Raw genomic sequence first — 25,008 nt, 5'->3', positions numbered from 1 at the left:
ATGTTGCAGTTAGTCACAACAACTTGGATAAAAATCACTAAAATATTTACTATGAATGTTTATTCCTTTTAAATCTCATATTCTTTATTTAATGTTTTTTTATGCTTAAATAAATTAGCTGAAATGCAAGAAATATAAAACAGAAAGAAATACACACACCATCCACAATAGACACATGTTTTTCATTGAAAAACCCTTACGGGAGAAAACCTAGCCAAAAGGTGAGGCTGCTCTAACCTCTTTTTTTGTGGTATGCCGATATGCAAGTACAAAGGAAGGGATATTCTCTATGGAGCTACTCAAGACCTGTAGATTGTAAGGTTGCTACATAACTTTAACCCCCTCTATTTTGCTCTCTAATTTATCACTCTCAATTTCTCTACTCAATTATGGAATAAATAAAATATCATAAAATAGAACCCCTACTCCTCTTAAAGACCCGGTAACTAGCATAGCTCAATAACCATCTAGGGTTAAGGTTTGACAGCCTCAACCCTCAAATAGAGTTACAAGTTTGAACCATTTAGAGACTTCTTCAAAGTCTACACACAACTAGCTCCATATGCATAAGTAACAGGGATTGATGTAGCATCCAATCATACCATGGTGGTTAACATGGTAGGTCAACTTGCGAGAGGCATATATTTTGCATACGACTAACACGATTATTGCACTGTTGAAAAGCTTTTGAGTATTGATCAACGTCTCGGAGTTTCACGCTAAAGCGAGAACATTTTGACCCAAAAATATCCATTTGATGCCTCAAAAGGGCTCTAGAAGGTTATAGACCTCAATTCTCCAAATTGGCACCCGTTGTTAAAAATGACCCTGCACATTGATTCCTCCAATTTTTCCACATTGAAAACATTCAAATAGATGAAAAATGATATAATGATCCAATCCAAATCAATATCTCTAAAATTGTGCTAAGATTTTAAAACACCAAATATAAACTAAAACTATCATTTAACATACGCCTCCAATTTTTCCACTTTAAAAACATTCAGATAAATGAAAAATGATATAATTATCCAATCCAAATCAATATCTCTATATTTGTGCTACGATTTAAAAAACCAAATATAAACTAAAACTATCATTTAACACATGCCCAAATCTATGTTGGTTGAAAATGTGAAAAGCTCAAGTTCGATCACATCAACTTATTGCCCGGCAAGCTTCATATGTTAATTTGACATAGTTAGATGGTTTGACTTTGGTCTTTTTTTTCAAAGTAGCATCTACGTTCCTAAAGGATGGCTGTAATATGGCTGTAATATTTCCTTGGACTATATTTGGCTATCACATGTACATGGAGTTCTACTAAAATAAGTACTTTATTCCGTATGAATGCTTGCCATTTTATTAAAAAGGAGGTATTTCATGTTGGTTGATAAAAAAGTCAGTTTTCGTTTTCTTCCCATCCAGAAAGAGAGGTCCACAAGCAATGGTTAACAATTTTGCAAATTTGACCAATGTTGATCATGCATCTAAACCACGACTTTCGTGAAACTTTAAATGTTGTTGACTCCTATTCAAAGGAAATCTGAAAAGATTCCACATAGCTTGACTATCAACATTCGATGGGAAGCCTATGACAAAATACATCGAATTGCAGTTTCATGTAAATATAGCAAACAAAAACAAATTTCAGACACATGAATGAGAATAGAGAATTTCATTAGTGCAGAATAAACCTTATATATAAGCAGCTCTAGATCTTAGATAATGTTCTGTAAGTTGTAACATTTAATAAGCAAAATATTGCATTAATATCAATCAATTTGAGTTTTTCTTTAATAGTTCTAACAGTTCACCCTTCTTAAGTTTCGAATAACCTTTCAACCCACGTGATTTTGCAATTATCCTCATTTCCGGTATTCTTAGAGTGCTTAAATCCATATGCTCAATAAGTGACGAGGCAAGTTCATCTGGCATGCTCTTGCTTGTGTTCATGGAAGTCATACGTGATGTATCTAGCATATGTGGAGTGGTAGATTGCAAACTTGATTCCAATTGTTCTTTGTTTGCTTGTGCCAGATTGACGTAATCATCCACAAGGCCCCCGCTTCCAGGCTGACAACCTGCAGAAACCCGTTGATCGTGTTGCCCTACCACCAAAATCTCCTTGATTGAACTTGGAGAAATCTCCACGGACTCTGTGTGTACTTCCTTGGGCAATGAGTTACTTTTTAATGATTGTATAGTTAAAGTTCGCTGTCTCGTAGGAGCTTCAAAGTGTAAAGCTTTGTTTTCTTGTACATCTTTTTGGGTCAAGTATTTTTTCACTGCTTCCAAAAGAGTAAACCCAACTGTTGCTGTAGGCTTCGCTTCTGACATTTTAACTCCCTGACCTTTATCTTTCACATGACTGTCATCTTTAGGCTGAGTTAAAGTTTGCTGCCCCATAGAAGCTTCAAAGTGTAGAGCTTTGTTTTTTTGTACATCTTCTTGGGGTAAGTACTTTTTCAATACTTTCAAAAAAGTAGATTCAACTGTCCCTGTAGGCTTTGCTTCTGACATTTTAACTCCCTGACCTTTATCTTTCGCATGACTGTCATCTTTAGGATGAGATTTTACTTTCATGAACAAAGCAACAATCTCACTTGCACTAGATGCAACAGTTGAACTAGACTTGACATCATGATCATATGAATCTGCTGAAAATTCGCAGACCAAATCTTGCTTAGGATACTCATCATTATCTTCAAAGTCACTTAATTCATCAGATTTAGCACTCATATTCTCATGATTCCTTTTATCTCGTGGCTTTGCAAGCTTTCTATAATAATTTCCACTCTGTCCTTTTGTAGCTTTTGTTGCAAAAGCTGGAAAAGAGCGTTTCATGTCACAATTGTAGAGTGGTTGTTTGCGCATTAACATAGGACCATTTGGAAGCATGTACACGGCATGCAATGATAATAAGGAAGCTGTTGTTTTTGATAATTCTGAGACTGAAGGGGGTGAAAAGGATGAAACACGGATTCCATCTGATATCCGAAAAGCTGCATGAAAATGATGTCAGTCACAAAAATTAGGATATCAATAGTAATAATCCTTGGTATACAGAGTTTATGAGATTATTAGGCAGCCAAGACATACAACTTAATGATATAGTAAGAGAGTTAAAGTGACATAATTATACGTGATCATCAACAGGACTGCAATTCAATCTTTACGTAGCAATTGCAAACCGAAGCTAGCAAGATTAATAATACCAAACATACTAAAAATGAAGGTGAACTTCCGAAGAAAGAAAATGGAGCTCCACAAAGGAGGTAATACCTTCGTCTCAGAAGCCTATAAAATGCTCCTCTAATGACTCTGCCTTCTTAGGGTGTACCTTCCCAAGAGCTGGCATTGACTTGTCACTTTCAAGGTAAATAAAAACGAGTGCTCTCTTCTGGATGCAACCCTTTCAAACAGGCAAAGTAGACCTCGCAATAACTTGAAAAAACATTTTCATTTCTGAGTTGTGTGTTTTACTTCTGCATATAGCTTCGTCACCTGCCTATGTCTATGTCCTCGCTGAAGGATGTTGTGGATCAACCCTAAGGTTTTTTTTGAGTAAAGTGTTGCATACTCGATCCTTTTTAGTGAAGCATAAACTTTACCATGTCCATTATCAGTGCATATTGAGACCATTCGGAGACATTTAAATTTTACATCATTTAGCTTTTGTATCAAATTGAAGGGTAAACTGGCAACCTTACGGTTGCTAGTTTGTTTACCCAACCCAACCTGCATGAAATTTCTATGGGAAGTCAGATCTATAGTATGCACAGGAACTGTCTAAGTGTGGACATCCAGAAAGATAAAACCAATGTTACTTGGGAGCAGGAGCGAAAGCGGGGAGCGGGAGCGAAAACGGGAGCGGGAGCGACATTTTCAAAAGCTCCTGGTTTGGGAGCGAATCCCGGAGCGATTTTTTAAAAATATATATATTTTTTATATTTTTTAATTTTTGATACATATATGTCAACAAAAACATGTAGAATGATGAATTAGATATAAAAAACATAAAAAAACATAGATTGATCATTGAACCATATCACATCAATCATCTAGAAGTTATAATCTTCATCAACCATGTCCACAAGTTAGTAAAATACATATTACAACTGCAACATATTGAGTCTCGTGAATCCATAGTTTTAAAAACCGGTGGAGAAAACCGGTTACCGGCCTAACCGGCCGGTTGGAAGCCTGGCCGGTCCGAACCAGCCCTCCTAACCCGGTTTAGACCCCCACTTGCCCAAAAATAGGCCCTAACCGGTAAAAACCGGCCGGTTTAGGGCGGAACCGGCCGGTTTATAGCAAACCGGCCGGTTCCGTCCTAAACCGGCCGGTTTATGGACAGGCCGCCGGTAAACCCAAAAAAGCGCAGCGGTTTAGCAAATGAGGGCGGTTTAGGGGTTTTGGGGGTGAGGGAAAGGTATTTTCCCTCCAAAAACACCCTCACACTTGCTATAAGACACCCCTCTCACTCTCATTTGTCTCACACAACTGATTTGGAGTGTTTGTGAGTGTTTGTGAGTTTGTTTGTGAGCTTGGAGAGTGTGGAGTTTTTGCTGAAGTAGTCATCTTGGAGTTGGAGTTGGAGCTATTTTGGAGATAGTGTGTAGCTGTCAGTGGAGTTTCCATCATCAAGAGGAGGCTAAGGGAGCTACTTTGCATTTCCAGGTAAGGATTTGCACTTGATAATTCCTCATTTGAGTCTGCTGTCCATGAATTATTTTTTTTGTGCTATAAACTTCTCACTTCAATGATCTATCATCTATGCTAAGCCTATGAACTCTCTAGCTCTATGCTATCAAATTTTGTAGCTTGCATGTGCATTTTTTTCCTACATTTATCATTGGTTTTCCATGTTCCTTAGCTGCAATTTTTTTTTTTAAATGGCAGATTTATTTGCAAATTGTTATTATTTCAAGCAAACATGGCTCCAAAAGGAAAGGACAGTGCATGGGTTCATTGTGATGTAATTGAGGGAAAAATGATATGCAAATTATGCCATAAATCTATTGGAGGTGGGGGTATTCTTAGGTTGAAACAACACTTGGCTGGGGTAAGAGGCCAAGTAAAGCCATGTGATGCACCAAAAGAACTGTTAGGTCCTATTAGGGCAGAATACATTGCCAAGCTTGAAAAATTTTATGAGGATAAGGCTAGGGAGAAGGCCATCCAAGATGAAATTGCAAGGAAGAGGGAATTAATGGAAACCATGAATCTTATGAAACAGAGTGGGTATGATGATTATGAGATTCAAGACTCCACTTCTATCCCTTCCACCAATGACCCCTTTCACTATGTTCATCCTTCCGTTGGAGTTGGCCAACCATCAAAAGGAACAAAGAGACCAAACATCCAAAGTTATTTCTCATCTTCTGCCACCATTGCCTCTTCTAAATCTAATCCCACTTCCTCCCAGCCAAGTTCTCAACCCACTTTGGATCAGCATTGGAAAAAACAATGCAAAGAAACTTCTCACCAATACATTGCTAGATGGTGGTATGATTCAGATATCCCATTTAATGCTGCTCACTCACCTTATTACCAAGCTATGTGGGACTCTGTTATAGCTGCAGGAAAGGGCTTCAAAGGCCCTAGTATGCATGACTTGAGGGGAGCTCTTTTGCAAAAAGAGATATCTTCCATTGATGAGTATTTGGTTGAGTTTAAAGAGTCATGGGTCAAAACAGGTTGTTCCATTATGTCAGATGGATGGACCGATGGAAAGAACCGCACTATCATTAATTTCCTTGTTTCTTGCCCTCAAGGAACCATGTTTTTGAAATCAGTTGATGCATCTGATAGGGTAAAGGATGCAAGCCTTCTATTTGAGCTTTTGGATAACATTATTCAGGAAGTTGGGGAGCAGCATGTTGTGCAGGTCATCACTGATAATGCCTCAAACTATGTTCTTGCTGGAAAGATGCTTGAGGCCAAATATAAGACCATATTTTGGACTCCATGTGCTGCACATTGCATAGACCTCATGCTTGAGGATATAGGCAAGGTGGAGTGGGTAAAAAACACTGTAGAGCATGCCAAGTGCATTACAAAATACATTTACAACCACTCATGGGTATTGAGCCTAATGAGGAAACACACTGGAGGCAAAGAGCTTGTTAGGCCTGCAATTACGAGATTTGCAACTCACTTCCTCACGTTGCAATGTCTCAATGGTCAACATAGAAACTTGCAGAAAATGTTTTCCTCTGATGAATGGTCTGAATCTCGGTGGGCTCGTAGACCAGATGGAAAAGACACCAAAAAGAAAGTGTTAGACACTTATTTTTGGAAAAGGTCTGTAGAGCTTGTGAAAATTACCGAGCCCCTTGTTAAGGTGCTAAGGTTGGTGGATGGGGAAAGATTGGCCATGGGCTACATTTATGAAGTTATGGATCAGGCAAAGGAGCAGATACGGGCAGCTTACAATGACAGGTTAGCTAAATATGGCCGTATATGGGAGATCATTGATAACAGATGGAACAATCAACTCCATCGTCCTATACATGCAGCCGGGTATTTTTTGAACCCAAGGTATCACTATAAAAATCGGCTAGGAGATCAGCATGATGGGGAGGTCAGAGCTGGATTGATTGATTGCTTGGAGCGCATGGTCCCTAACCATGTAGACCAGTTGGACATACATAGACAGCTTACTATTTTCAATCAAGCAAGTGGTACTTTTGGCAAAAACTTGGCAAAGATGGCAAGAGATGTGGACCAACCAGGTAAGCAATTCCAATTTCCATTTTGTTTTTCATTTCAAGTTAAAATTGTTTACGTTCTTTACAATTCAAATTATAAACTAAGTTACTAATTATTGTCTTTTTCTTTGCAGCACATTGGTGGGAGTCATTTGGTGGCCAGTGTCCTCAATTGCAAAGGTTTGCAATTAGAGTCCTTAGTCAAACTTGCAGTGCTTCAGGTTGTGAGCGCAATTGCTCTGTTTTTGAGCGCATACACACGAAGAAGAGAAACCGTTTGGAACAAAAACGGTTAAATGATCTTGTTTTTGTGCAATACAACCTTCGACTGAGGAGGAACCAAATGATGAGCAAATCACCTGATCTAGATCCCATTGTGTTGGACGATATTGATCCAACATCAGAATGGGTGGAGGAGACTGAAGATCCTGTGTTTGAGGCTGATTTTGATATCGACATGGCTTTAGCGGAGGATGAGGCAGATTATGTGGCGGCATCAGAACCAGGATCAGTAGCGGCATCAAGGAAAGGCAAGGAACCAATGGAAGGCACTAGTCGTGCAGGTCGAAAAACTCGTGCTTCCATTAGGTCCACTTCTATTGCCATTGGTGGCATTGATACTGATGTTGCAGATGAGGCAGAGGCATCCTCAGACTCTGAACCAGATGATGTCTATGTAGCTCCTGATGATGATCCTGTGTCTAGTAGTGGTGATGGACTTGATGATTGATCATGTGTACACTGTAGACTTGTAGTAGGCCAATGGCCTCATAGCTTGCAGCATTGTTTTTGGACTTTATAGGCCATTTAGAGCCTCATTTCTTATGTATTTTGCTATTTTGTCGATGATATGTATTGCACTCGGTGCCATTTTGATATATTCACCTTTGCATGGTATATAAATGGGCAAACTTTGCATATTTTGTCTCTATTGGCTTGGAATCATGGTTTTACATCTTAAAAATAGTTTTGTTTCATTAAAAATTAATTATTTAATGTATTTTTTAAAAACCGGTTCGTTTAGACCAAACCAGTCCCGGTTAGACCGGTTCCGGTCGGTAAACCGGTTCATTAGGTGGACCGGTCCGGTCACCGGTTCCGGTTTTAAAAACACTGTTAGTGACCATAGGGTGAGTGGTTCACCTTCCCCTAGTGGTGCGCTATGTACAAGGTGAGTGGTTCACCTTCCCCTGTGATACCCCATGATGGTTGATATATGCATAGGATGAGTGATTCACCTTCTACTATGGCATATGAGCAAGATGAGTGGTTCACCTTCTCCTGCTGATACATCCTACCCATGCAGTCTGGGACTCATGGGAATTACCTCTCATCTGGTCAATGAGTTGGGAAATGAGGATAGGGACCATAGCACTACCAATGGACGCATCGTGTACTATTGTACTCCCTATGCTAGGATGTTTGATATTAATCTGGGATCACTTGAGACTGACTTCGGGTCAGTGGAGAGTGGCAAGGTCTTGTGAATCACTCTCGATCATTTCTTCTTCATTATTTCTTCATGGTTCAGCAGAGCAGAGATGACAGGGATGGTACAGATTGACAGATGGTTAGGCAGGTGGATTTCTCCCTAGTTGAGAGCGAGTGTTAAAATTGGCAACTAGGGCCAAACTCCACCTTGGACAACTCATATGATGGAGATGATATTTTTATTGGATTCCTCTTTCCAAGAGGTGCACGATTGATCTAAAGATCATCTCATTCTGAGACGCAGAAATGGAATTATGAATTTATTTCTTCTATGGACAAATTGTTAAGGTCGGCTCCAGTCAAATGCAGGCTCATAAAGCCCAACCGTTGTGTCTCTTCACCCTCAACGTTGTGTGTAAATAGAAGAGGCCTTTTCCTCATTTGGACACACCATCAACACATCTTTCTCTCTCATCTTCTCATTGGTTCGTACAACAAACAGTAGCATCTCTCTTGTTCATGCGTTGACTTGGGTTGACTGGAATTAGAGGCAGAAAATCGCAGATCTATTTGGGTCAATTGCAGGGACGTTGACCAGCACTGACCGAGGGTCAAACCTTCTCGTTTGACTGCGCTTTTCAGGCAGAAAATCCGATCTCTTAAGGCCGCATCTCTTGGCACAAAAATCGAAGAAATTGCAACAGTTTGATTTGAGTTGACCAAGTTTGACCGAATAATTTAGGACTGTTTTGGGTTGCTTCTGTTTGTCTTTCGAGGCCGAGTTGATTGGGTTTGACCGAGCTCATTTGGAGGACTTTTTCTGCTGGTTTGACCAACATTGACTTTCTGGTTAGAGCATCATGTTAACTGTCGTTTGACTAGACTGTTTTGACAGTGATTGGGCAAGTAAATTTTGTATGATCTACTCTCTCTCTGCTGAACTTTTGAAGAATAATAAAAAGATTTGATCAAAGGGTTTTCCCCACATTGGGGTTTTTCCCTGGCATCCACCAAATATTATGTCCTCTTGTCTTGGCTTGTATTTTGCTTATTGTTTATGTTCTATCTACATTTACTATCAATGTTTATGTGATTGCTTTATGAAATTGATGTCTAATAAGAAAAATTGAAGTAAATTGCTCTAAAGCATAGAACATACCATTGTTATCTAAAATTAACAAAGTTGTTGTTGCAACCCCACTTCCAATAAAGGGAACACTTGCAAACCTTGATGAAATTAGAACATGAGGGGCATCTCCAATGGGGACATTCTCCCCCTCCCTTTGCCCCTTCCTTGTTGCCCTTGATTGAGCTATGAATGTTATAAAAAAATAAAGAAAAAATGCACAAATTTGTAAAAAAAATGCATATGCAAACTGCTGTAATAAAAAGACAAAAAAAATAGTAACAAAATGCACTTACCTATTGCTTGAATCGCCTCCAAAATGCTCCCACACCCTTTGCTCTTTGCTCTCACACACCCACAACAAGAGAAAATGAGAAATGTGATGTTAGAATAGCCCAAATCCGTCTTTTATGGCCACACGACAATCCAAAAATCGAGACACGTGTCCCAGAATCGGGACACAATCGGACACGATCCATAGGACATGTGTCCCACCAAATCGTGTCCGATTCGCCCGATTCGAGACACAAGGGGGCCTAGGCGCGAATCTAGTTTCTTAGCTCAATAGGGACTAGAAAGAAGAATCCCTGATAATGAATAGACTGAATCCTTGTTCAAGTCATTTGCTTGTACCCCTTAAGATTCTAGCATTTTATTCAAATGCCAGTAGCTAAGTTACAGGATACAGCCCCAAGGGATGCCATGTCCATATCCTGCAAGTCACACATGTGACATGTGCCAAACATATGTCTGACACATGCCCTAGATATGTCTCACCTGTTTGACTCTAAAAAACATTTTTCATTGATTTTTGGTCACTTTCAGCTGTATGAAAAGAGTTCTTATGGTCTTTCATTGTGCAGGTGAAAGGTAAAATCGAGATTGGAAGGAATTCCTAGTGTTTTGTAAATGTTCTATTTTCAAGAAAAAATGGATCTTTATGTCTATATTTTATTTTTGTACTTGCGATTTGCATTTCCTTTAATAGATATAATTCTTTTGAACACACACACATATATAAAACATGTTCTTTGTGTCTTGTTTCCAGGGTTGATGTGTCTTGTGTTGGATACTCATATTTCTGTGTCCTTTGTGTCACATGTCCTCATGTCATGTGACTTATGCCAGTTTTAGTTATTGATATGTCAATATTATGCTGATAAATTGCAGAATCTACACTTCAGGGTATAAGACACTATTTGATCCATTTCTTGTGATAAAGATGGTCAATTCTGTGATTTAAAGAAATTTGGGAGTAGTGGTTGTTACAAATCATGAGGTGTAGTGCTATGAATTCTCCAACAAACCCTATTCCAATAAATAAAATTATAAACAAGCCGAAATATAACAGCACCTTAATGGTGAACAGTTAAAATTTCAAGAGAAGTGTGCAACACAAGCTGAGAAAAATAATTTAGGTGCCCTTCCACAAAAGAATAAGTAAACTAAATTGAATGAGAAGATGTTACAAATGAGGGAGGTCATTATTTATACAATTCCACTTATGGAAAAGGTGCTAGCTTCAGGGAGGATGAGCTGTCTACCATCTTGGAGCCACATGTGCCACGCCTGCCACCTTGGACATCATGTTTGCTTGGCCATTTCACTTTTTGAGGGGACATCCACACTTGAGGGAAGTTTGTTAGACCTCATTCCTTGTTTGGAGGCTAGACATTGAAGCTTTGAGTAAACCTCATCTTCTTTTTATGGAGTACCTCCATGGAGATTGTTGTATATGTGACATAACCATTTCACACTTTTTTATGTATTATGGACCTCATCCTCCTTATATAAATCAGTGTTGCGAAAATCATGATATTATCGCGATAATATCGGAAAATCGCAATTTTTTGAGTTTGGCGATATTATTGCCCAATTTTTACGTTAATTTTTGCGCAAAAAATCGCGAAAAAAAATCACGATAACTTGAAAAATCTTGAAAAAAAAATATAAGATTTTTTTTTTTTTTTGATGAGGAGGAACAACAGAAGGGGGAGATGACACAACCTACCCAGGCTACCCCTGTCACCAGTAGAGGACGTGGTCTACCTCCTGTAGCTCCTAGTTCTTCAGCTTCTAGAGCACAGCAGAGTCCACTGCCAACTCCACTGGCATCTACATCTAGAGGGAAAGGGAAAGCTATTGCATTTTCTCGCAAGAGGGGCAGAGGAAATCAATAGTATCAGACTTTAGTTATTTGGTTCATTTCATTGTATATGACATTATGACTCATGATATGAAATACATTATTATATTTTTTGTTGATATTTTGAAGTTGAGTTGGGACTCAGGAGTCAGGACTTACTATTTAGGACATGATTCACTGTTATGTATGATGTAGCACTAGAAATGATATTACACATCTTATATATTAGTTCTTTTATCATATTTATGTGTCAATGTATTTATTTTATGTTGTAGATGCTTTAGATATTAAAAAAATTGGAAAAAAATGAATATTTTTGTATTTTACGATCTTTTCCTGATTATTTCCCAATTTTTGCGATTTTTTCCGATTTTTTCCCAATTTTTTCCTGATTATTTCCCGATTTTTTTCCTATTTTTTCCCGATTTTTCCCTTGCCGATAATATCCCGATAACGATAACTGCAACATTGATATAAATAGAGGATAATGGTTGTTTATGTTCTCCTATGCTAGTTCTAGGGTTTTAACCAACGATACTATTATTTTATTGAGAGGGTTGTTGAACCTAAAATATACAAGGCTCCCCTCCTTGGTTATTTTGGTTGTTGTCAGAGTACTTGATGGGCATTTCCTGAAAATTCAGGTATTAAGACTTTCTGGGTTTTTCATTGAAGACTCCCTCCCTTTTCATGTATGGCTAATGTTTTGGTGCTTCAAGCTTGGACATGATGTGGATTTCTTCACATGAAAAGGCTAGTGACTTGATCCAATGAAATAGTACACCTACTACTTTGAAGTTTGGAAGGATTTTAGTGTGGTATCACCCTCCACTCTCCTTTTCTATTTTTGTCTTGGGATTAATAATTTGCATGATATATCGTAAGAATACTTGCAAACTTCTTGTTTCCAGTTCTAGGGTAAAATCAAAGAGCACCCTTTACGAACCTGCCATTATGAAATTTCTGTGTTATTTTCCACCAATATTAGGGTGGATCTAGTGAGCTTTATGTCTCATTTCCATCCCTAATTACTCAAGAAGATAGCCCTCTTGATAGTGTTCTTGACTCCATAAGCCCAAGGGTTTATTCGGCACTAGTTTCACCCTTCAACCATCATATAAAAAATTGAAAAATGTTTTATTTTCTTTGTTTATTGAAATCTGTTATAAATATCTGAATATCTTAGTCTAATCATTTTGCATGCATAAAAATCATTTCCTGGACTTGCTTTTATTTAGTCACAATTCTGGAACATATTCAAGGTTCTTTAATCAATCCATAATTGTGATTAGTTCTAAGTTGTGTTTCAATTTCATATCATTTACTTAGGCTGCTATCTCATTAAGCAAACCTGGAATTTTCATTTCTGTATTAAAAAAATTTGCAAAAAAAAAAAATTGAGGTCTATTTCTTATCAATTACATAGGTTCAACAAGAGGTTTTTGTTCAAATCTGGAAATTGCCCTAAAAAGTTAAAACCATATTTGATTCATACATCCACATACTTATAATTAGGTCTATCTGTTAAATCTCCTAATACCAGCCCAGATTTATTTTCTCATGTAAATCATTTATTCCCAGCAATTTATTTAATTAACCAAATAAATTCTGAATTACCGAAACAATAAAATCACTGGCATTTTAACATCTAGAAATATATGTAGTGGAAAATAAAAATTCGGAGAGATCAATCACATTACAATAGATAAATACCCATAACAATTCTCCATCAATTATTAATTTGGAAAATTAGGGTTTTCGACCCACAAAGTACTACAAGGAAAAATATAGTTGCTGGAACCTATGACTTGGCCCCCACTGGATAAATTCAACCTCCTGGAAACCGGCCTCTGAAGGAATTCGGCCTGGAGAAATTCAGCGTAACAATCTATTGACAAATCAACCCTACTGCTTCCATATGAGCTTCCATTGTGCCTCAGGAAATTTAGCCTCCAACAAATCAGCTTCTCCAATTAAATCAACCTCCCTCTCTTCAGCAACTTCACCCTGCAATTTCCAACAACTCAGCCTCTTGGATACGCCCTTGAATCCTCCTGTAGTCTTCCTCTTCTGCGCTTCAGTCTACTAAGCCACTCGCACTAGAGAAAATTGCTTTCTCTTGTTGTGTCTCCTCTCTTGTGTCTTCACCTCTTCCTTAGGTTTCTTTTTATAATCTTCATTAAGCCCAAATCCCTAACCCTAATATCCCTTCTAAAAGATCTTGGAGATCAATGGTTGAGATCATTTCTAAGACACATAATTAAATTTTTGAATGGAGTTCGGATTTTCCACAGTGTTCATGTTTTTCAGTCGACGTTTCGACTGAAAAACATGAACACTGTGGAAAATCCGAACTCCATTCAAAAATCACAACACAGTAATCTGCAAACAAAAACATAATTAAATTGTTTATCCTTAGAAAATGACTTAATAGTCCACAATAATTAATTAACTTTAATTATTGTACTTTTCCTAAGTTAGACTTGTGAAAGAAGACATAAATCACTTACTCCACCAAGCAAACACCTAAAGAGGCAATAAATCATCTTCCACATGTTAAGACACCAAGCCTATGCAGAAGACCTTCCAAAGCTACTATAAGCTTCAACATTCCCTCCTAGCAAGGAAGGGATTCTCTATCACCCCCAGCTTATCTCAGTACTTCACTAACTTCCCTTTCACTAGAGGCTTAGTGAGAATATCTGCCACCTACTCCTCTGTAAAAATGTATTGCAATCTCATAACATCTCTTTGGACCCTGTCTCTAATGAAGTGATATCTAATCTCGATATGCTTGGACCTGTCATGAAACACATTCTCAAAGATCTTAATGCAACTCTGATTGTCACAGTGAATCACTATTGGCCCCATCTTCAGATCAAATAATCTTGCAAGCATCATGTGAAGCCACACTACCTCACAACTCGCCATACTCACTGTCATGTACTCTACCTCTACCGAACTAAGTGCCACTGGTTGTTGCTTCCTTTTGTACCACGAGATCATCGTTGATCCCAAGCTGAAACAACATCCAGATGTGGATTTTCGGTCCACATCACTCCCAGTCCAATCAGAATTTGTATACCCCTATAGCTCCACTTCACCAACTCTGACATATCTCAATCCAAAGTCCATTGTACCTCGCAAGTACCTCAACACATGCTTCGCTGCCACCAAAGGAAACTGTCTTGGCTCCACCATGAACTAGTTGAGTGTGTTCATAGTAAAACATATATTTGGCCTAGTGTTGACCAAATACATCAAGGACCCTATCAACTCCCTATACAGTATGGGATCCACCAACTTGCCTTCAAAAGCACTCAGTTTCTTCAGGTTAGTGATCATCGATGTAGACATAGGCTTGCAATCCTCCATCCTAAACCTCCTCAAGATCTTAATTGCATACTTTCCCTACCCAAGGAAAATCTCTCTTGGCTACTGCCACACCTCCAATCCCAAAATGTAGTGCATCAAGCCAATATCCTTCATTTCGAACACCGAAGCAAGGTCCTCCTTGCATATCCATATGAGATTCTCCAATCCTGTCAAGAAGAGATCGCCCACATAAAGTATCAAGATGAGCAGCTCACCCTCAACAAGTACATAGAACAGGTTAGAGTCTTCCTCACTCTTGGTGAAGCCCAAACCAAGAAGATATCCATCAATCTTGGCATACCATGCACGCAGAGCCTACTTTAGTCCATAAAGGGCCTTCTTCAATCTACATATATGAGACTCCCTTCCATGCACCTCAAAGCCCTAAAGTTGCTCAATATAAAACTCTTCCTCAATCACCCCGTTGAGGAACACAGTCTTCACACCCATCTGATGTATCCTGCACCCCATTTCTGAAGCAATGGACATAACTACTCTAATGGATGCATATCTGGCAACAGGTGTGAATGTCTCCTCATAATCCACTCCCTCGTGCTAGGAGAACCCTCTCGCCAGGAACCTCGTTGTGTACTTCTCGAGTTACCATCAGTTGCATGTTTGATCTTACAAATCCATCTAGAAGTGACCACAGACTTTCCCTCCGATCTCGGCACTATTTCCCATACATCATTCCTTGTGATGGAGCTATACTCCACCATGGCATCCCTCCAGACCTGCTCATCTGCAGCCTCCTCAAAAGTGGAAGGCTCAGACTCACTGATGTTGCTCAACAAGGCCAAATAACTAAAAAATCGCATTGGTGGTCTACTCTATCTGAAAGTGCTACTAGGAGCCTTCACATGCTCCTCAGCGTCCTTCAAAGTATGCTCAGCCCATCTTAACCTCCTCATGTTAGGAGCTCCAAGGAATATCTAGCTCCTCCTCCAAATCTACAAGCTTTGTCCCTGCTACAAGTCCCTACTTAGCCTTAAGAGCCTCTCGCTCCCGATCCTCTAACCCTGCTAGCTCTCTCTCATGAGACCTCCTAAAGGTCCTACCCTCATCAAATCTGACATCCCAACTGACTATCACTTTCCTCTATACTGGAATGTAGACTCAATGGCTTTGAGACCTCACAATAGCCTACAAATACGCTCCTTTCTAACAAGGGCTCCAGCTTAGTCCCCTTCTCCGTGGGAACATGGACATACACTGGACTACCAAAGATACGCAAGTGAGTCACATCCTGTTTCACTCCTGTAAATGTCTCCTTAGGAATCTCGTCCTCCAATATCCTGTGAGGACTCCTGATTTGCACATATACAGTTGTATTGCAAGCCTCTGCCCACAAAAGCATAGGCAATTCCTTATCATAGATCATTGCCCTCACTGCCTCCATTATGGTCATGTTCTTCCTCTTGGCAACCCCATTCTACTGAGGGTTGTAAGATATTGTGAGCTCCTTCTTAATCCCTGTTGCCCTACAAAAATCCTGGAACTCATTGGAAGTATACTCGCCCCCATTATCTGGTCTCACCACCTTAATATTCTTCCCACTCTAGTTCTCCACGAGAGCTTTGAACTCTTGAAACCGACCAAAGACCTCACCCTTGGTCATCAGGAAGTAGATCCAAATCTTCCTAGAAATATCATCTATGAATGTCGTAAAGTACAAAGACCCTGTGATCGACTCCACAGACATGGGACCACAAATTTATGAGTGCACCAAGTCTACCATTCCCTTAGACCTGGTCTTGTTGTGAGGAAACGCGGCCTCGGCCTACTTTCCAAGCACACACCCTTTGCACACTCCATCCTGCTCCACCCTTAGCTCCAAAAAACCTGTGACCATTCTCCATAGCATAGGAAGAGCCCTAGATGTCCCATCCTCCCGTGCCAAATCTCATGCTAGTTGTCACTCTCATGTATGAGAGCGTTCACTGGCTATCCTCTCAAAGATAGAGATTTTTCTCCCTTCTCCCAATTACACACTTCTCGTTGGGATCAGTTCCTTTCAGCCCAATAGCCACATCACCTCCCATGAAGTTGACTTCTAGTCCTCTATCTTCAATGGCCGAAACTGAAAGGAGATTCTTCTCCAAACTGGTACAAACAACACTTCACTCACCTCCATGATGCCACCTGAGTCCATCTAAAACTCAATGTTGCCAATTCCTTCTACTACATACTTGGCATTATCACATAGCTCTACATGTATACCCTTATGCTCCCTGGTCATCCCAGTGAAAATGTATCAAGATCCAGTCATGTGACGAAATGCTCCACTATCCATGAACCAGTCGCCTCTTGTGACAGTTCCAGAAAGGCATGACACCAAGGAAAATTTCTTCTCGAACTTTTCATCCATCTCGTCCATCTGTGCAATGGTTTCCATGGTTCTTTCCCTTGCCCTTCTTCTTGTTTGGACATTGACTGGAAACATGCCCGAACTTGTGAAATGAAAAGCACCTAACTTTGCTCATGTTCTTCTCCTTTCTATTCTGTGAAGATCCAGCTCCACTCTAGATTTGCTTGGCCTTCCCTTTTTCGCTTGCATAGCAAAAGCAAGTTCATATTTCTCCTCACTACTCCTTCGCCATCCTTTAGTCAATGAGTTCTCCTAGATCTCCTTCAGGATGAAGTCATCCCACAACCAGCCCTAATCAAGAAGTTGTTTCCTAGCAAGGATCACATCTACAAAGGTGGTCAAATGCTTAACACAACCCTTCAGAGCTACCTTCACCAGCGCCAAATCAATCACAGTTTTCCCAACAACTGCAAGCTCATCACGAGCTTGTTGGATCCTCGTGAGGTAAGATGTTATGGTCTCTCATATGTTCATCCTGATGCTATTTGGTTCCTCCTGCAGCACCATATTCTTGTTTGTGTTTGTGCTTTGATAAATACTAGTTAGGGCTACCCACATCTGATGTCCCGTGTCCTTCCCTGATATGTGAGGAATTATATGATCCCTCACACCATCCAAAATTATACACCTCGCTTTCATATCCTTGAGATTATACTTGGCTGCAAGGTTTGGATTTGAAGGAACCTGAATGTTTGTGTTCAAAAGATCCCACAGTCCATTCATTTTTAGAATCATAATAATCCTCTCCTTCCAGGGACTGAAGTTAACAACCCCATCCAACCTATCTTCATATCGCAAACTATTCAATGATGACATCTTCACAAAACCCCAATTGCAAAATTAAAAATAGTTTTGTTCTCGTAAAAAGAAAAAACTTGTTATTGCAAACCCTAGTGATATAAGATCTCTCTCTCAGAGTTATCTAGAAATCTTTGATATTATGTTAAATCTCCTAATACTAGCCCAGATTTATTTTCTCACGGGAATTATTTATTCCCAACAATTTATTTAACTAGCCAAATAAATTCTAAATTACTGAAGAAAAAAAATCATTGGTATTTTAAGTTCTAGAAATATATGCAGTGGAAAATAAAAATTCAAAGAGATCAATCACACATTCCAATAGATAAATACCCACAACAATTCTTCATCATTAATTAATCTAGAAAATCAAGGTTTTCAACCCACATAGTATTGTTAATTTTCCATGAAATCTTGCAACTGCTATGAAATGTTCTTTCACCAAGTCGCAAAATTTTCTTATCAATAGATAAGCAATGGAATAATCACAGAAATAAAAATACAATCACACAAATACACAGTTATTTTTCTAGGGAAACCCAACTGGGAAAACCCTCTCCTTTGTTGTAGAATTTATAGATAGGATCTGAGCAATTATATCTCTTATAGGGCAATTTATCACATTGATAACTAGCTCGTTCTCACTGCTACACTAGCTAGAAACACCCTGCTACAACTTTGACCCAGCTCCTCCTTGCTTGCGACCTCCCTGGCCCTCTTTACTTGCGCAAGAGATCTCCTATTTCCTAGTGCATATATGGCTGCAAGAAGGTCTCTCTATCACTGCATATTGGACGCTCCAAAATATGCTCTACCAGCAAGGCTTGTTACCCACCATCTGTGGGTGACACCCATAGGAGAATTTTCTCTCCTAGATTGTCCTCAGTTGACAACCAGCAACCCCTTGTAGCCACCAGATAGCTCAATGTACTCTCCACCACCTGAGCCAGCCATTATGATTCCTTGCCCATCTGTCATGATCGTATGTTTGAAGGTGGGCCTTCCAACCCTGAAAGTATGGTTTTCATTATTAGTTGGGTATTTTTGCTTACTTATCATGGACACATTTGGGCATGGATTAGTGGGCGGATTCGGCAGAAAGAATGGGCTTGGTTTGTACTCTTGTCCCCTTGTCCAATTTGGTGGTTAACCTTGTATCCTACCCACGTGCAATATCCTTTATTGGCTACTAGCTTTAGGAGTGTCACTACATGGAAAATCCTGATTTGGTTGTGTGGTCCTACTTCCCGACACCACATAAATCACTCCTCTCCGTTCATTATAACCCCTTTTCATATATTTCCCATTCAGGTCCACATTTGTCCATTGGGACCACAAGGAGTTAACCTCCCCCTCCCCTTGCCCACACTTGGGTCGGGCCTGGAACAATGTCCCGCAGGTTGATGTAGCTAAAAAGTAAGTAAAAAGCATAATTTGGCCACTCTCAACAGGAAAATGTACCATAAAATGCAAAAGATGGCTGAGACATACAAATTTAGTACGCGGGCAAAAGCCATCATGAGCTCTACCCCTATCATCATGGCCATCACCCTAGTTTCTAAGGCCCTTGATATTGGCCCCCTGCATTATTAAGGAACCCATGATTGTCCTAACCCCTGGTGGGCAATGAACTACCCAACCATAAAGGGGGTATTCGCTGCTACATCATTCACACCATGCTCTCATCCCTTGGAGCCCCAAGCAGTTTTAAAAGAAAAATCAATAAAAGGCACAAGGCATATGAAGAAGGTTGGAAAAACAAAGGTTTGGGGTAACTCATGTACCACAATTGCTCCCTCTTGCATTCATTTACCCAAGTGTGGGCTTCCCTTATCTTAGCTACCCTTGCACTATGGCATGCGGCTTGGAACCTTCCCCTAATGCCCCACTCTGTCCCATCATCATATCACATGACACCTGTCACTCGATGGATGTACCATGGACTTGTCACTCCCTTAGAGGTTGAAACCACCTAATAGGGTCCTTGATTAACCTCCCACTTGAACTTGGAGACACCTGTACACTCTAAATCCCATTATGGAAGGGCATGCCACTATGAAGTGTCCACTTGGTTCCATGGTTTGTAAGCTCATTTACTCAATTACACTTATGACTTGTTATACTAAAGGTGAGGAGACGCATTGGATCTTATACAACATTGCAGGTGGGTCTTCATCTTGGGGTTTGGTCTCCCTATACGAGGTCCAAGCCCTCTAGAGGGTCATATTGGCATTTGTAGGGTGTGCATTGAGAGCCATGGGCCTCCACTATAGTAGAGAGCAGATAGCCACGCCATGGGATCCTTCAATACTATCCATTGCTCGCTCGTGTTCCACCTATCTGATGATGATGATGCATCTAGACCACCTTGCCCAGCTGGTTACACACTTGGCAGTTGATCCAAGGCCCAGATAGGGTTGTGTCTCATCATGGGAGACAAAGGGAGGGCTTGCATCATTGTTCCAACCCTTGTGATGGGATACAAGCTTGATCGATCTACTTGGAAACCCATGAGGATGTTTTTGTGCCCCCGTAGCCACTTGGGAGCACCACAGGTCATTTGCTTGGAGATCAAGGGTCCACCCACTTTATTATTATATTTGGAGCCCTTCCACTCATTTTGGCACATATTGGACTCCACTAAGCCTTTCAATGGCCCTCCTAGTTGTTTATTTATCATTTTGGCCCACTTAAAAGTCTTGTTTTTCATGTTATGGAGCTATCTTGGTGAGATTGTCACCAAAGAATGTTATTTTGCACATTGTTTATTATTAGGGGCATCATTAGGCCTAATTAGGCAAATCGAACCCTTAGAGGATCATATATATTAATGAGAGGATCATTTGATCTCTCATGATCACTTGGATTTGTATCTCTTTCTCTCTTGAGAATTTAGCTATACCTATTTAAGGACGAATTGTAGAGTCATTGATGCATTTTGATGTTTGGATATCTTTCTTGATCTTGGAGCTTCGATTTTGTCTCAATTTGATGATTAGATATACTCGCTATACTTGTAAGTGCTTTTCATGATCTATTTTTCTCTCTTTATTGTATACATGTATAATGTATGGAATTGCCTCTCATGAAAGCTGAAAATTTTCCCTAATTTAATGTGAATCAGTCAAATATTAATCTTGTGAGGAAATTGCATATGTTACATGTTTGGGTATAGTGAATGAATGTTCCTAGGGGTACATTATCTCCATAATTGCCTTGAGAAGTCATCAAATTGATGCAACAAGAAGTATAAATTTTTTTGGTAACCTAGTTGTTGCTTTTAGGGCCATAGAAAGTTGCTAGAAGACTCCTTGATTGGGTAAAAGGAACTCCAAAAGTTGAAAGCACATTGACTCCATTCTACCAATAGGCTAGGCATTTATCCTATCCTTGCTGATCGCTCTAAAGAATACTATTTTCACCTCCTTTCCTCTTTTTCTAAGCCCTAACCCTAAAGGCCTCCTAGGGCATCAAACGATATCCATTGTAGCCATCCATTTCATGAGTGAGTTGGCCTACAACTGCACTGGGGTGTCCTCTAGGCCCTCACAAATTTTGAAAGATTTCTTGTGGCTAGATTTGAAATTATCCCAAGCCCTAGCTCCAACATCGTTCTTACCCCTAGGTTTCCTTGGTTAGTGGTTTCCTTATGGGTCATTGCACTAAAGCTCACGTCAACTCCAATTTCATTGACCCTATTCTTCTCCCTTGTTTGGCCTAGATCTTTTGTTTGAAGTTTCACCCAAAACCATAGGCCTTACTTGGGTCCACTTGGGCTTCTTTGTGGTCCCGCACCTTCATCACTCCTATTTCACAAGATCTCTTTAGAAACCCTCCTTAAGGATTATAGATTTAGGGCATCCCTTATCAAGGAATATCCCTAATCCCTAGGTCTAGGGTTCCTCTTAAGCCTTTCTTGGAGAGCCCTATACCTTGCTTCTTGAGCAAGTAAATCCAATCATCTTAGTCTCTCCTATGAATAGGCTCTTGAAATCACTATCCCTCCATTATTGATATACCATTCATAGTGATTTTCCTTATACCAAGACTCCTCCCATCGGTGAAAGTACGTAAAATGTAGGGGACATTAACTAAAGTGGCAGTGGGTCCTTATCCCATCGTTGCCACTTGGTCTAGTAGTTGCCCCTTTGGAACCCCTCCTAGGACCCCTGCTAGATTGAGTGGTAACAAGGCTCTCACACATAAACTAGTGCAAACTCTCACAATCTAGTGAGTTGTGTCTTGTCACAATCCTTCGTGAGCAAAACAACTAATTACAATTGTGTCTTTCAACCTCCTTATAACCTTTTCGAATAGGCTAAATCTAGCAAGTTATATTTTTGGAACTCAAACTAATGATTGATGAGTTAACTAGGTCTAACTAACTCATGCAACTCGTCCATCCTCAATTTAGAACTTGAGACTCACTCGCTTGTCTTTTTCCAAAGATAACTCGCACTAGAAGACAACAAACTGAGCCTTCCACTTCTACACATCAGTCAAACTGATCATGAACAGTCCTAACTTATAGGAATTTGCCCTAATTTTTAGGGATTCGACCTAAATTTTAGGAACTTGTCATAACTTTTAGGAACTCGGGCATGCTAAGGAAAATTACTTCTTGGTCTCTTTGACTAAGGCACAAGTCAAAGAGGGACCTTTATCGCTACTATTTTCAACCTCGTCCACCAAGGAAGGTGCTTCGGGAATAACCTCGTCCACCAGGATTTGTCTCCAACACTATCACATTCTCCATTGTTGCAGTAGCTCCCTCTAAACTAGAAGACTTCCCTACTTTCTTCTGCACAACCTGATCTAAAGACTTGTTCTTTCCCACCATGCTCTGCGAGTCTATCACTTTAGTCATAAGTGCCATGTACCCTGTGTACCTCTGTGGCTGAAGTTGATACTGGAAGATCCAACACTCTCTTGATCTCCCTTACCTAAATCCTTTGCCCACTTGGCTCAAACTCTCCCTCTACTGGGAGTCTCTGACTGAGTGGTTGTCTCCACTCGCCCTGGGCTATGCTCCTCATCATCCTGTTGGTCAACCCAACTGCCAACTAGCTTAGACTCAAACTGAGATATTGGCTGAGGCTCCATCTTGAGAGCTCTATCCTACTCTCGCTCAACCACCACTTCTCTACTCTGAGTTCTCTCTACCTTGCTGCTCAAGGTTGCACCTGTCTCTACCTACAACTTGTAGAGATTCTCACCCTCACACCTGTCCGCTTCTTACATCCAGAAGCTAAGTGTTGGAGGTAGACCTTACCTCTATTGAAGATGATATCATATCCCTTATCCTCAAGGGTAGCTACCAAAACAAGATTTTGCCTCGATCCTGGAAGATAGAGAACATCTCTGGGATGAAGAGGATTACCTGACTCCCTCTTAAAATTGATAGTACCAACTCCTCTAGCTGCACACTGACCATCATCTCCTAGCTCAATTGAAACTGCATGTCCTCCTTCAGGTGGCTGAAATTCTTCTTGTTCCCAGCCATGTGGAAGGATGCTCCTTGAACACATCAATGATCACAACTCATTTTGTGTCACTGAACTGCTCCACTAGCAGGCCTCTAGCTCCACTAAGAAGTCTACTCATTGAGTCTTTTAGATCTGCCCTCTTATCAGTGGTTTGGTCATCTGCAACCCTCCAAACTAGGGCTCCACAACTTTGCGTCCTAGTAGCTCATTAGTCCTTCAATGGTCACTGTACATGAGGACTTCAAAGACTACCCAGTTGTCAAGATTTTGGCTACTCCAGAATGTTGCTCCTAGGGTGCACAAATATGCCCTATCACTGTGACACATCAACCCTATTGTCACTCTCCTCGGGGCCTCCAAAATTGCCCACACACAGTCAACTCTTTGACTAATCTAGGGCTTACAAATCAACCACTAACAATCCATACACTTATTGTTCTTAGGCTGCTTTAGATCTCTGTCCAAACACCACTAGGACAGTCTTCCACCTAGCAATATCTCTCCATAACCTTCGTTGCCCTTGCATATCTAGGTCTCCTTGTCAAATACTTGACAGAACTCGAACCTCATGCATAGCCACTCCTTGAGAGATCTTTGCACTCGTGGATCTATGAACTGCTGCCCTAAAAACTTTTAGGACAAACCCGTAATATACTACCATCAATGCTCCTTGACATCCATACAACGTCCCCTCCTCTATCCACACTTGCACGTTGCTTTTGGACTGACTTTAGGCTTGACTAGGTTGACTGTCCATGCACTGCAACAGCCCTAGACTAGGGCATCTAAATTTGTCATTCAAACCCTTTGAACAGACTTCATTACCAATGCTTTCCACTTCCTTCTTCACTTCAAGACAACTCCTCCATCTTCTGCCTTACACGCCTTCCAATTCACACTTGGAGACACATTTAGGGACAGAACTTCTGAAGGTTGTTCTTGCTTGAAGAAACCCTCAACTAGGGCTTACAATCTGTTGTCCTAGACCTTAGGACAGCTCTCCATCGCCTAGGTAATCAACCTCTAGGATACTAATCAACTCACTTCTCAAGACGTCCACACTATCCTGAAATATTTGTTGTTCTATGCACTAGAATTAAGGTTCTCGACCCTCCCTTTAGGCTTCTCTCACCACCATAATAGCCCCACCTTCGACCCTAATTCACAGTGTTGCAACTCCCTAAAACTAGGGTAGGATCCACCTGCAGCCTCCTCCATTCATGCTTTGTTTTGCCTGCAGTCACACTACCTAAGCCTTGGCCCTGTGCATAATCCATGCGCTCAAATCTAAGGGTAATCTTCCCTAAAACCAGTCATCAATTGAGGTCTTGAGGCCTCCTTTTAGATGTGGTTTAGAGTTGCGACCCTCTTTGATGTACTACAAGACTTGGCCTAGAGATTTCGCCCACAAAACTTCCACAGAACCAAACACTCGTCCAATAGCTCCTAAACTCGACCTATCCAGATCACAAGAGATAGCATAGAACTCGTCCTCCTCTTCACGTTGGATCAGCTCCTTAGGTCTGTGGCCAGATCAAATTGGTATCCACTTAAGTGAG

At 40.3% G+C, this 25,008-nt stretch overlaps 1 protein-coding gene across 1 annotated transcript in view; it reads right to left on the bottom strand.

Moving 5' to 3' along the window:
* Window positions 1-1,663: 1,663 nt before the first annotated feature.
* Window positions 1,664-25,008, bottom strand: part of LOC149226448 (uncharacterized) — a 40,926-nt gene continuing 17,581 nt past the window's right edge. Inside the window, exon 2 of the mRNA XM_089377491.1 lies at window positions 1,664-3,005. Coding sequence (XP_089233617.1) covers window positions 1,780-3,005 — 1,226 coding nt within the window. The 3' untranslated portion in view covers window positions 1,664-1,779. The remainder of the gene's footprint in view (window positions 3,006-25,008) is intronic.

Source organism: Pinus tabuliformis, chromosome J (genome assembly GCF_031772625.1).
Source record: "Pinus tabuliformis cultivar Carrire ecotype Pingquan chromosome J, CPIR1, whole genome shotgun sequence".
NCBI lineage: Eukaryota > Viridiplantae > Streptophyta > Pinopsida > Pinales > Pinaceae > Pinus > Pinus tabuliformis.
This window is presented reverse-complemented; position numbering and strand designations above follow the sequence as displayed.